This window comes from Eptatretus burgeri, chromosome 15 (genome assembly GCF_056783735.1).
Source record: "Eptatretus burgeri isolate ZD-2024b chromosome 15, Ebu_testis_v1, whole genome shotgun sequence".
Taxonomy (NCBI): domain Eukaryota; kingdom Metazoa; phylum Chordata; class Myxini; order Myxiniformes; family Myxinidae; genus Eptatretus; species Eptatretus burgeri.
In genome coordinates, this window is record NC_140975.1 from 42,202,589 (window position 1) to 42,216,863 (window position 14,275).

At 43.6% G+C, this 14,275-nt stretch overlaps 1 protein-coding gene across 1 annotated transcript in view; it reads right to left on the reverse strand.

Moving 5' to 3' along the window:
- ATAD5 (ATPase family AAA domain containing 5) overlaps positions 1-14,275 on the reverse strand; it is a 71,474-nt gene that overhangs the window by 8,076 nt on the left and 49,123 nt on the right. The window contains exons 13-17 of the mRNA XM_085858097.1: positions 11,090-11,291; positions 9,636-9,729; positions 4,645-4,724; positions 4,122-4,300; positions 75-240 (exon numbers count right to left, since the gene is read on the reverse strand). Of these exons, the coding sequence (XP_085714223.1) occupies positions 75-240; positions 4,122-4,300; positions 4,645-4,724; positions 9,636-9,729; positions 11,090-11,291 (721 nt within the window). The remainder of the gene's footprint in view (positions 1-74; positions 241-4,121; positions 4,301-4,644; positions 4,725-9,635; positions 9,730-11,089; positions 11,292-14,275) is intronic.

Consider the following 14,275-nt stretch of genomic DNA (forward strand, 5'->3'; position numbering starts at 1 on the left):
GAATGCAGACCTTTATACTTGTAATTTCCTGTTGGGTTGCATAAAATGGTAACCATCACCTGGAAGAAACTTACGAGTGCCTGATCCATCACCAGTTGCCTGCCCACATCCTTTGGATAGACCAGTGAAAGGCTGCCCATAAGACTTTGCTTTGTGGACCTGGTGAGACTGTGTTGCTTCTTGGAGCTGGGAAACAAGGATGCGTCCACTTCGTAGGGAAGAGCAGTTTACCTCAAATACCTGCCGGGGAAAATAAAGTCGAAATCTCAAAAATTCCAACAATTGATGCTTGCAAAAGATGCGGTTTCCTTGGTTTGGAAATAGTCTCCTGCAAATATGTGCCACTTACGAGCCTACAAGGATAAAAGCACTGTTCATGAGGCAGTGAACCATGATAGCCGAGCATAATACCTTATTATAGCATATCTTACAGTTAACTGCTCAATTGAAACAAAATCTTTAGCCTCTAATCTGTTGCATGTTCCAGGATTCGTGCATGCATTTCTGGAGAAATGGTAAGATCAGAAATATAGAGATCGAGGTAAATTTTAATTTTCAAGAAACTTAAACAGAGCTTCACAAACTCAAACAAATCACTCTTGTATGAATAATCATATCATTACAAAATAGGTTAGAGTTATGAAAAGTGTTTACAGAAGGTGTGAGGGAAGAGGAGGAAGGAAGGCTACAAGAAGAATTCAGAAAGGCATGCGATATGAGAATAGTATTGATTATGGGGAGTTTTAACTTGCCAGGATATATTGGGTCCATGAACAGGAAAAGGGCAGAGCAGATGAGGATTTTTCCTAGTTCTAGTCCAGGATTACTTTTTAACCCAGTTTGTGAAAAGCCCACGAGGGGAAGTACAGCGTTCGACCTCCTTTTCAGCAATGATCCCTACATGGTGGAGGAGGTGGAGGTGGGGAGCATTTAAGATCACGTGACCATGACATTGTGTTACAGTTATGGCTCTGAGGGGTGAAAGAATGCATCTTTAGTAAAATGACAGTTATTCCTCAGGCTAAGTATCTGTTCAGTTAAGCGTATTGCAATACATGCGGATAGATATGTGTTGCATATGTATTAGATAGATAGTTTTCCCCACCAGAGTGTTTCTTTTACAAGTCAGTCTTTCTTTCTTTCTTTCTTTCTTTCTCTCTCTCTCTCTCGGAACCAGTTTAAACCAGCTGGTTTACCACCATGAGCAGCACCGTGGATTAGTGTGGATCAGAAACAGGACACACCAATATAACTCAGAGCCATTCAGGGTAAGGGGACTTGTCGCACAGCCACCAACAGAGGAGCTCGGCAACGACATGGACCCCTCGTGCCACTCGCCAATAAGATTGAGGCAGAATGCAAATATGCAAATCAAGAGGAGAAAATGGGTGGAGTTAGTGCCAGGGAGTCGGGGGTAAAAGGCCGTATAATCATGCACTCTGGATCTGTCTTGGGCTGTTGTCCGTCGGCTTTGCATGGACCGGTCGTTCACAAGTCATCTGCTTCGTTGGTCTACGCCTGCCTGGGTCGAATGCTCTGTGGTCAACGTCACTCTGTTTGATCGTCCCTGGCTGATTATAATCATCTTCTCCATTCGGTGGCGTTCGATGGGGGTTTTGCGGCACTTTAGTGACGGTGCGTGGCATGACCAAGGACATCCTGCCTTGCGGTTATTGCGCTGTGCCGGACGCTGTGTGGACAAGGGAGACAAGTGGAGACAAGTGGAGAGCAGCCAACATCTCAGTGCCTGAGAAGGTTGTCGTGTGGTCTTCATGGCTGTTGGTGTCTGGTGCCACCAAAGAGCAGATGCAATAAAGAACAGAGCATATGGGTACCAGTCATCACAGTCGTGGGTGAAGCGTTGCGGCCTTAAAGCGCCGCGGGCACGAGCTCATGCAACCTCCAGAGGGACATGCTGACTTTCCTAGAGCCATCACTCCAGGTTGGAGGGATCCGACTTTTCTTCGCCCCAACTGTCTTTATCTTTCTGTCAGACTAATACGGGCCCTATGTTAGATTAAGTTGCTTGTGAGTGTGCAATCATCCCGAAGTGATTCACATCACGACAGTTGCATATGGCTGCTCAAAAAAAAAAATCCAATTGATCGAGCGAATTGCTGCATTGAACAAGACCGTAGTCACGTGACTTGATTCGCTCGGCCAAATATGAGATCCGTTACGTGACTGCTTATCGGAAGGATACTTGCTCGTACCGGGACTTCAATTTGTATGGTAACACGACTCTGGGCGTCGGATCCAGCAGGAAGTTCCAGGGATGAATGGCTATCGTGGTCGCTTCGCCACTCGCCAAACTTGGACTGGAGTTATCCAGCAGGGACGGGACCATAACAATCATGTGTGCAAGTATTCTGTTAAGAGTTCAGATTGATAAAGTAAAGCCATTAGGTTTCAGGAAGGCAAACCTTGAAGGTATGAGGAGAGTGCTGGGTAATGTAGATTGGGGGAGGCTAACAGGAGGACAATTAGCATCAGAGACAGAGAAAAGGGAAACCTTCAAGGAGCAAATGTGTAGAGTGCAGAGTAAGTACATTCCAATGAGGTGTAAAACTAGAAGCAGAAAGAGGCCACGGTGGTTGAGTAGTGAGATAAGAAATGCTATTAAGGAGAAGTAGAAGGCATTTGTGAGGTATAAAAGAACAGGACTGCAGTTAGATTTATATCACTATCAGAGTAAATGGAGGCAAGTTAAGAAAATAACTCAGCAAGCCAAAAGAGAGTGCGAGTGGGACATGGCTAAGAATAGGAAGTATAATAGCAAGGCATTCTTTAAGTATATAAAGGGTAAATAGCAGGTGAGGACAAGTGAGGGCCCATTGTTACTTTATGTCGTGGACACCAATTCTGACCATATTTAGAAGATTTGGTAGCTTATAAGGCACCTACCGATGTCAGCAGAGGGGACTATAGGTTTTGCTCGCCGTCTGTCCATCAGTCCGTCCCACCTGCGGATTTTCAGACTATTTATTCCCCATACCCTTTGACATATTCAACTGAAACTTGGTATGTGGCTTTATTATGACAAGTTGAATAAGAATTTCGAGTTTCAGGGCATGTCATCAATTTTTTAGTCATGCCCTTTTTGGACTTTAAGTGAGGGCCCATTGAAGAATAGTACAGGGAGATTGGTTCGTGATGAAAGCAAGATGGCAGGCTTATTAAACAGTTATTTTTCTACAACATTTACACAAGACCAGTCAGGAAAATTGCCAATAGCTGAGAATATCTATCAAGGAGGTGAGGAAAGGCTTTTACAGAAGATCCAGGTCAAGGTGGAGGCAGCGAGTCAAGAAACAGCTCGGAAAGCAAAGAGGAAATAAAGAAGAGGCGAAGAGGGGCCAGATAACATGCATCCGAGAGTAATTAAGTAGTTTTGACCGATTTATTACCTCCGCCACCGAAAGTTGGACAGAGGTTATGTTGTCACCCCTGTCTGTCAATAGGATATCTCAAAAAATTATGGACAGATGGAGACGAAACTTGGTGGACAGGTTGGGTGTGTGACAAAGAAGAATTGTTTCAATTTTGGTGAAGATCCGAATCCCGATCTGAGAATTTTTAAAAGTGATTCTTCACCATTAAGTGATATGGCTAAAACCGATATATAGCACGATATCTTAAAACATGATGGATGGATTCAGACAAAACTTGGTGGATAGGGTGGGTGTGTGACAAGGATGAATCAATTCGATTTTGGTTCAGGTCCGGATCCAGATCCGGCCTATCAGTAGGATATAAAAGTAAACTGCTCAGCCTGTCGGTGGTATGTGCAGTACCGAGTGCCGTTCTCGTTTAATCTGGTATCGATGCGATGCAGTCATGATGGGCCGAATGGCCTACTCCTGTATGTAATTTCGTTTTTCTTCCTCGTTAATATATAGCAGTCAAAACTTCAATACTAACAACTGTTTACACAATGTACAGTACAGCTCTGAGTGGATCACACGTATTGTGGTCCATGGTTAAGAACACTGCCTTATCCTGACCATCAAACTCCTTTTGACTGTAAATTTTGTCATGTGTGTTTACTCGTGCTTGCTCCACTTTTAATAAGTTAATCTGGTTGCACACTCCACCGCAGCTGCCCAAACACTCCCTTTTACCTTATAGCCCAGCTCCTGTGCACAGGCATACACTGCCGCAGTCTTGCCGACTCCCGGTGGGCCACAAAGAAGAGCTGCACTGCAAAGGCCATCGTCGATGTCGGAATCAGTCGTCATACTTGATTCGGTGTCGGACTGAGACTCCAACTTGCTGTCTGAATGCCCTTGCTTGTTAGAAACTGAAGACGTGATGAGGTGGTTGTCATACAAAGAAAAAAAAAATAGAACATAATGTTTAAAACACTTAGAAACAGTACACATTTAAGAACATTCTCAAAGCAGAAAGACCTGTAACGTACACCGAGGCCACATGCATCATGAAATCACTATGCCATACACATATTTGAATTTCACATCATCACAAACCTGTTTGTTTCATATACCTTTGTTCAATGTGCAGCACGGATGCATAAAGGCAGCTATTATTGGTCAAGGAACAAAGCATTCAATCCGGGTAGAAACAACTGCTTAAGATTGCCATTTTCCGTACTGTCAAAATGCTATGCATATGGAAGATTTCTACCTGGCTGCTTGGGTTCTTTCTTCCCTCGACGGTCCGTCTTCGCATCCTTGCTCACGTGCTGCTTCCACTCTTTGAGCCAACTGACATGGGCACACAAAGCAATTATTACATTTAGATCGAGTCACACATACAGGGGTTCACCATTGGCTGTTGTTGCTGGGATAATAATATTTTTTTTAAAACGATGTCAGCTTTTGTTGGCAAAATATTGTTACAGTTGTGGAAATTCACAGAACACCAGTCAGGTTCCCCAGAGGTCAGTTATTTCGATAAGTGTGTTTCAGGTTAGATTTCCCCACTGATGTGTAACGGGTCTCGTTCGTGTGCCGGGCTGTGAATCTTTTAGTTAGCCGTTAGGCCAAAAAAAAAAAAATGTTGCATTGGCGTAACCCGCCCGACCCTAAAAATTCCGCCGACCCTACGTTTTTTTTTTTGTTTTTTGCTATCGAAAAATTTTGCCGACCCTATTTTATTGCTATTTTTGTTGTTTTGCTATCGTTTTCAAGTATCTTGTTGATTGCGATCGCAAAAACCCGGAAGTCTTTCGGACAGAACCCGCCGACAAAAAGGGTGGTACTCGAGCCGGGGGAGATTTTGGGAGGGATTTATTAGGATAAAACAAAAAAAAAAAAAAAAGATCCCGACCGACCTACCCTATTTTTCAGTGACCCGTTACGCCAATGCAACATTTTTTTTTTTTTGGCCTTATTCTTTTGCTATCTTTTATTTTAAACATCTGAACAACAAACTCCACAACCATGCCACCTCCACCACAACGCCATCATCTCCACAGCCATGCCATCCCCACCACAACGCCACAAAGTCTACAACCACGGCATCTCCACAAACATAACCAGATCAAAACGGCCTTTTGCCTTGAAGAACGACCCTCCTCTGCACCAAAGAACAACACTCCCAGAAAGCCATCCCAAGAAAACAGATTTGACGGTTGGGGTGGGGCCCTCAAAAAGGTGTAAGCACATACCAATCCCCCTCCCAAGGATTTTCCCCCTGCACGCCGGGAAGGGAGGGCGAGCACCCCGGACCCGATAAAAGCCGCGTTGGGATGCCGAGAAGGCAGTTGGGAAGGAAGTGGTTGAGTTGGGTGTGGTTGAGTGGAGTGTCGTTCGTGGAGTTGGTGGGGCGAGAGTAGAGTTCGCTGAAGCAGCAGTTCGAGGGAGAAGCCGAGGAGAATTCGCTGGAGTGGCAGTTCGCTGGAGCAGTAGCTCATGGGAGAAGCCTTGGAGAGCAGCCAGACGGCAGAGGAGAGTCGGGCGCATCGCAAGGACCTTGACCCACCAAGCCGCCATTCGAAGCCGCTGCCACGTTGGCAACGAGCCAGCGAGACGGAGACACTGAGGGTCGCTGACCTGAAGCTCACCAAGTCGCCACGGCGGGGCGACAAGGTAACTGGCCCGGCCTCTCGGAGCCCTTCGGTCATCCTGGCTCTGGGGAATATTAAAGGCTTACGAGCCCGTTTCTTTTCTTTCTTGGGTTTTTGTGTGAAAGTCTGTGGCGCCTTGTCCCGTAAGTAGAATTGTATTAAGTGTGTGCTGTAAATGAAATAGCAATCGGCTGTAGGCTTTCTCGTGTCGTTTTTCCTGAGCCCCCCCCCTCCTCCATTGCTTGCATGCCTGTGTAAAAATAAACGCCCATTGTTTGAATGTCAACCTGCTCGTTGCGTCATTTTCTACCATTGACTGCCACGGTGCGGTCGGGATGTTAACTGGCTATTAAGGCCGAAAAAAGTGATAATCTGGTCCGACAGGATTTGGCGAATTAAAACCGCTCGGCTTCGCACACGGAACGAGCACGCTTAAGCGGCTCCTTTTCGTACAGGTCCCGCCGAGGTATAAACTCTCGGTATTTCTGTCCGCGCGAATAGTTAGGTATATCGATAATTCGGCGATCAACCCTGTAGCGCGTGGACAGAATAATTGACTAGTTTATGATGCGTTAAGGCATCCGTAGCTGGATTCCAGGGTTGGTCCGGAAAGCTACGACTGGATTGCAGCCTTCGGTGGGCGCGCGACCGCGATTTGGCTGAAACGGTCGTCCAAACGCGGCGGAAATCTACAACAATATGAAGACATGCTGAAAAATAATGCCTCCTATTCTTTTTCTCCAAAACAGGTAAATGTAATCAAATGAAACGAAGCGCAGTCCACACATTACTCGATGTCTCAGTGCTACATGAGCCAAGATGGCAGACGACTCACGTAGTCAGTGCTGTGAAGCGTTGGAGATAAGAGTTTGGGATGACTGACTCGAGACGAAGTGACTGGAGATGAGATGTGGGTGTGCCATTACGATCCTTAGAGCAAGAGGATGAATCGAGTACCGCCACGAAGTATCACCAGCCGCAAATTGGCTCAGTCAGATTTTCATCTCTTCCCCAAATTGAAGGAACATCTTCGTGGAGAACATTCTTCTTCTGATGATGATGATGTCAAGGCTATTGTGAAGCGCTGGTTAGTTAGGACACAGTACTATCATGACAGAATCACAAAACTACTTGGTAGAATTCTATTATGGTAGAATAAAAATTGATGTCAGTAGCTATCTATTTCATTTGAATATCTTTCCCGTTTTGGAGAAAAAGAATAGGAGGTGTTATTTCTCGGCACCCCCTCATAAATTAATGAAGTGTCATGTCCTTGTGTTGTTTCTTTTCCGTCAAAATGGTGGAATTGTATTGTTTAAAAACAGTAATAGTCCTTTGGATCACATACTGCTTGCAAACAAGCACATTATTAATTTGTCCTCCAATTTAACTCATGCAACAAATCAGACTGCAGCCGAAACCACATCTGTGCTTCACTGATAATTAAAAGCACATTATTTCCTGGTGTTTGTTTTGCCAATGCTCCAAGATGAAATGAGCCAGACAACTTAAATGAAGAAAAGCTCTCTCACCAATTAGAAAACCCACTCAAACAAGACAAATTAGATTTATGGATGGTGAAACTTCAAGAGAAACCTACACTTATTTATCATTTAGTATTTTAGTGGTACCGTTTATTAAAACCGACGGTTTTACCCACCCTACATGTTAATTTTGCCACACTCAACAGAATGTGCCAGCGCTCTACAGACGTAACCCCGCTGCCCGGCCACACGTTCAATGGACGTCCTACACACCATGCGCTCAACAGACGTCCAACACCGCTGCGCCTCGTGCTCAACGGACGTGCCCAGCACCACACGGACGTGCTCCTGCCGCTGTGTTTAACTGACATGCTCCCGCAGCTGTACCGTATGCTCAACTGATGTTCCCCCTCTCCCCTTTGGGCTGGTGCCCATGTTTCACATCTTACACATCTTCATGCCATGGAAACCAAGGCCTTAAAAATAATTGCAATCACCGCCAATGAAGCTGGGCCTGCTACTCAAACACTGAACAGGTTGGTGGGCTGTCTGTCTTCTACTGCTTCATATCTGGTCTTTCACCCTCTGCCCTGTCTGTGCTCTTTCCACGGCTTCTCATTTCCCCTTACGTTTCTGCAAGGTGCAGACGGTCTCCCAGTAACACAATTCACTGCTCACCTCCACCCACTTGTTTCTCTTTGCTCTCACCTGTAGATCCAACTTCCTCAGTCTGTTCAATGTCATTCTACCCTCCAGAGCTTCATGAAGACTCTTCACCACCACCTCAGGTCTTCCTCCACCCATTATCAGTGACAAAAAAAAAAAAAAAAAATCGCAATTTCATCTATTTTAAATTCAGGCTGGAACGCAACAAAATGTGAAAGCGTCAAGGGTTGTGAATATTTTCTGAAGGCACTGTCTCTCGAGCTGATGATGCAGTCTGGCATCCTGCCTTGCTCTCAAAACTGTCTGCCTATGGACTCCAAGGCCAACTCCACTCTTGGATTACTGACTTCCTCCACTCTCGTAGAAAATGTGTGGCTCTCTGGGCATGTTGCTCTCAACAGAACCCTTTCTTCTCTTCTTCCTCTTACGGCTCGAATACCCCAAAGCAGTGTTCTCGGCCTCATCTTATTCATAATTTTCATCAATAATCCCTCATCATGACCTCTCTCATGAAAAACAAGGTATGCCATCACCTCTCTCTCATCCTACGGACAGACAGGCAGCAGCCTCTTCCCTCTCCTCGGACCTTGACAAAATCACAAACTGGTCAAACAAGTTTGCTTATGTATCCATATTGTCCACCCTTTCTGTTTTCCCTTACTCCTCATCGTTACCTGCATACCTTGTTTTCCCTCACCCTAATGTTTGTTTTGCCCCTTTCTCCTGCTGTTCCCTTTGCTATGTTGTGTCCTGATTTGTTGTGGCATCTCCGCTTCCACAAGCCTAGACAATGTAAAAATTTTTTTAAAATGCCCAACATTCACGGCATTTTTTCAGGAACATATCCCCCGCGAATGTCAGGGTCCGACAGCACTTTTAACGGCACTCACAGCCCATGTTGCCCCCCCCTTTTCCTCCCAAACATAAGTAATAATAAATATCATTTTAAACTTACCCTGTGCATCAACAAGCCCCAGATATGACTTTCCCTTCGGTGTTAAAAAGCAGGAAAGTTTGTATAGAGCGCGCTCATCTACGGACATTCGGCATTTCATGGGCTTACAATGTCGGGAGTTTTACAACACAGACTGCAAAACGTCATCTTTTTTACCGAGTTGACCAGGAAGTTCTCCAACAGTTTTGTTGTGCAGAAGCACATCCCATTCTTGCAAGTTGCTTACAAGTACTTTTGGCTTCTTTAAAAAAGTTTATTTTAAGTCATTTCGTTCTACAACCATTCTCCAAGTTTTTTTTAATCTACAATCTTCATCTTTGAGGTATGGAATGTGTCCAAGCCACCCCGGTTTACTTCACCACTCGGGGTTCCTGGGCATGTGCGCCGAGCAATCTGGGGCAGATTACATCATTTTAAAAGTGCCGTATTGTTTTGGGACAGGTGGACATCAAATTGTCCACATTGTCACATCATCAGTGCTTGTTCAAAAAAGGTAACTGACCTGTATAACCTGCTTATGGCTCCAGTGTTACCAACCACCTCCTTTGATTCCTTGGGCTGGTATCGATCAGTCCACAGCTGGGTGTCCACAGATTCTGCAGACAAAATAAATATATCTCATCAATTAAAGCAGCTGTAAAGTAAAAATCTGCCACAAGCCTCGTTCTTCAGAAAACAAACACATTGGCAACTTGTTGTCTATTCCCTTGCGAGCACACCCATGATGCTGGGATTCCACGTTGACGTCCAATGTACCATGTTTGTTTTCCCATTGTCTCTCAATGTTTTTGTATTTCATGCAAAAGTACATTGGCATTTCCTCAAGTTATTATTCCACATGCTCATCCAAAAGCTTCAGATCACTCTCGAAAAATAAAATTTAAAAGTATATCCGGTCTGGATGCTTTAAGTGTCAATATATTTAAATAATCTCATTGCGTTTCCGAGATTGTTCATACAATGTCGTTTTCTTTGATGCAATCCAAACAGCTTCATGTAATGGTTAAAGGTCCACAGAATCAAAAATCATGTTTGCTTTAATGAATAGATATGACTTCACGAAACACTTCATCGTTCTTTTCTTGAATAAGTATCTTGAAAGGAAGATTTTAATGTTATTTGGTGCCCTTTTACCCTCAATTGACACCCCCCCACCCCACCCAGCTCCACCCCCTCCCCTCCCCCCAAAAACGCTTGATTGGCCTCACCCCTCCCATGATGTCATCTCGACCTCAGGTTCATACATGTACGGTCTGACAGCACCTTCATTATAATGAATTTGACTATCGTTGTAATCTGGGGATTCTTGATCAGAAAATTATTCGTTAAATTCACTTTCTGACGACTCTGAAGGAAGTTGTGCGGCCATTATCCATTGCGTGCTGACAGTCTTTCCCTCACTGACATCATGGCAGTTTATTTGGAATTTCTAGAGGCGGTACCGAACGGGCTTGCTTTTTTAACTGAAATACCTCACATAATTATTAGAATTAAAACCCATGTTCATTTCTTTGTTGTATCCCTGTGTCGTAAGAGGCGACCAGGGTTGCGTCAGGAAAGGCATCCGGCGTAAAACCTGTGCCAAATCACTATGCGGATCATACGGATGATCCGCTGTGGCGACCTCTAACGGGAGCAGCCGAAAGAAGAAGAGAAGAGAGTTCAGTTCTTTGTTTATTACTAAAAATTCAATATAATATTTCAAAAAATTACTTTACCTGATCCTGTGGACCTTTAAAACATAATATCTGCATCTCCAAATATATATATATATATATATATATATATATATATATATATATATATATATATATATATATATATATATATATATATATATATATATATATATATATATATATATATATATATATATATATATAATGTGAACAACAAAGAAAGCAAAAAAAATTAAAAATTTTTAGAAAAACATCAACAAGAAGAAAATAATCACACCAAAGGTTCTTTTAGAGACTTCTTCCTCAGCAATATCATATCCAGAAGTGTCAAATGATTCTGCTGTACTCATGGCATGTCGTAAAGCATCTCCACAGTGCTTTCGTACCCTCGTTCTGCCATGTTCCAACATTCCTACCACCTCTGAATTGCTTCGGCCAGAGGCACTCATCACAGTATCACTTTGTGTATCTTTCACGGTCTGCAAGCAGAAACATTTCAAACTTTGATGAAAAAATTATGTTTAAAATTTTTTGCATGCAAACAAAAAAGCATGGCAGAAAATGTGCAAGCAAAGACATGGTGGCCGAGTATAGCCCTGATATTTTACCCCAAAGACTGAAATATCTATTTTGGCCAAGATATGAAGTAATTTCACTCTTCTTAACAATAATGTGGAACCACGACATTCACAGATTCGACATTCCGGACCCCGTGTATTTGAGGTTTATAAAATGTTACCTTCTCCATACGCACCTCGCGTATTGGTATTTTTTGTTTGTATATTTTGAAGCACTTCAGGACTGATCTCCTATATCCACTGCCATTGATATCAATTCAGCTTGTGAATTCTTCCATGGAATCCTGCTTTATCTTATGAACACATCAATTCCACCTCATTTTCAATTATCTTACCCATCCTCCCGCTCCTGGTTCTCTGAATCCTGTGGTGCAGCAGTTGCCTTAAAACAACTCGCATTCTCCTCCTGAAAGGCAAATACAACTAAAGGCAACCTCAGAAAATTATACAAAGCCTACAACAAGTGCGAGTCTACTCTTGGGAGAGCCAGAAAACATCATCTGTCCAATCTCAAGAATGAGCTTTCAAAACTTGTCTCCCTCCTCTGAAACCAAGTGGTGCCTTGTCAAGTCCGTCTCTGGTATATGCTTCCCTTAAATCCTTTCCCTCAATTCAAATGGTACCACAACAGACTCAGCTCATGAGAATGCTGAATGCCCCAATTCTGTGTTTGCTTCAAAATGTTGCGTCCCAACCCCCCCCCCCCTGTACCCATCTTTCCAGTCATACCCAACTGCTCCTGAATTATGTCTTTTGTAGCTGAAAAGGTGGAAAAGTTTCTGGCAACCCTCGACTCTGACTCTGTAACTGCACCGGAAGGCATCAGCTCACGTGTCCTAAATATAGGGGCAATACCCCAGGGCACTCACCTGGTAGCAGCTGGATAAGATAAGCAGGGAACCACTGGTTGGCATGGATGGCCCACAAAATATATAATGGAGAAAAAAGTGAATACCTATGGATATTTTTTTTTATGCCGTGAACAAACCTTGGAACATCACGGGTGGTGAAGATGGTGGTCAAGTTTTCATCGGAATTGCGTGTGTAGTTTCTGAGAAGAAAGCAAATTCACCCCTTCGACCCCGATATTTTTTAATGTCGTGAACAAACATTAATACATCACGGGTGATGAAGGGTGTGATTAAGTTTCATTGGAATTGTGTGTGTAGTTTCTGAGAAGAAAGCAAATGCATATTTTGGGGAGCAACCCCCCTGTAGACCCCCCTTGCACCCCAATTTCTTTAATGGTGTGAACAAGCTTTGATACATCACCAGTGATGAAGGTGGTGGTCAAGTTTCATCGGAATTGTGTGTGTAGTTTCAGAGAAGAAAGCAAATACCTCTTTAGGGGGCAACCCCCTTGTAAACTCCCTCCAGAGACCCCCTCTGATCCCGACATTTTTAATGCCGTGAAAAATATTTGGAACATCATGGGTAATGAAAGTTGTGGTCGTTTCATCAAAATTGTGTGTGTAGTTTAGGAGAAGAAAGCAAATACATATTTTGGGGGGAAACCCCCCCCTTACACCCCGATTTTTTCTAATGTTATGAACAAACTTTGGTACATCATGGGTGATGAAGATTGTCGTGAAGTTTCATCAGAATTGTGCGTCGTTTGTGAGAACAAAGGAAATACCTCTTTAGAGGGACAACTCCCCTGAAACTCCCTCCATAGACCCACCCTCAACCCCAAATTTTTTAATGCAATGAACAAAGTTCGGTACATCAGGGGTGATGAAGGTTGTGGTCAAGTTTCATCAGAATTGCAAGTGTAGTTTCTACCAGAATTGCATCAGAATTGTAAATACCTATTTCAAAATAGGTATTTGCTTCTACAAAAGCAAATACCTATTTTGGGGGGAATCCCCCCATAAACCCCGTTAAGGCCCGATTTTTAGCTCGCCTGTTCGAAGAACAGAGAGCTATAGCGATACCCCCGGCGTGAGCGTCAGCGTGAAAATGTTAAAGTTTTTGGTGCAAGTTATTTCCTTTCTAATGTTTTTAGCCACCACACTATTTTTTACTGATTACAATATACAAATACATATATTGCTTTAAAATTATTTGGATCAGACCACTGCAATGCTTTATAAAAAAAATATTAGACAAGTCTTTTAAAAACGATAAATGTATAAACAGGCGAGCATTGGGTGGCTTTGACACCAACTCTGGTTTTTAATACCATGAACAAACTTTGGTACATACACGGTGATGAATATTGTGGTAAAGTTTCAACAAAATCCGGTGTGTAGTTTCAGAGAAGTTGCAAGTATTTGTGGATGGACGGACGGGCGGACGGACTGACGATGCACCATCCAAGATCCCCGGAACGACCTTCCAGGTGAGCTAAAACCTGCTCTGCTAAACCTGCTCTGCTACTCTTGCACTACCTCTCTCTGCCTTTTTTACCCTGTCATTCACCATCAGTCATCTTCAATCGGCTTTGAAATCAGCCAACATCACAGCATTAGATACAAAAGGTGCAAAAACGGATCCCCTTAACCACAGACCAATTCGCTTCCTTCCCATCATCAGCATGGTCATGAAATCAATCATCGCAGTTGACATAAAATCATTCCTTTTCTCCAACACCATCTCAGATCAATTCGGATTCAGACCTGGTCACTCCACCTTGGACCTGCTGCCTCAACTCTCCCAAAAATGGATGGAGGCCCTCAATATCAGACATGAGATCAGGGCTGTCTATCTGGACACATCTTGAGCTTTTGATGCAGTCTGGTATCCTACCTTGCTCTCCAAACTGTCTGCCGATGGAATCCAAGGTCAACTCCACTATTGCAGCCAAAGTGTGGCTCTCAACAGAACCCTTTCATCTCCTCTCCCTTTAACGGCTAGAGAACCCCAACGCAGTTTTCTAGGCCGAA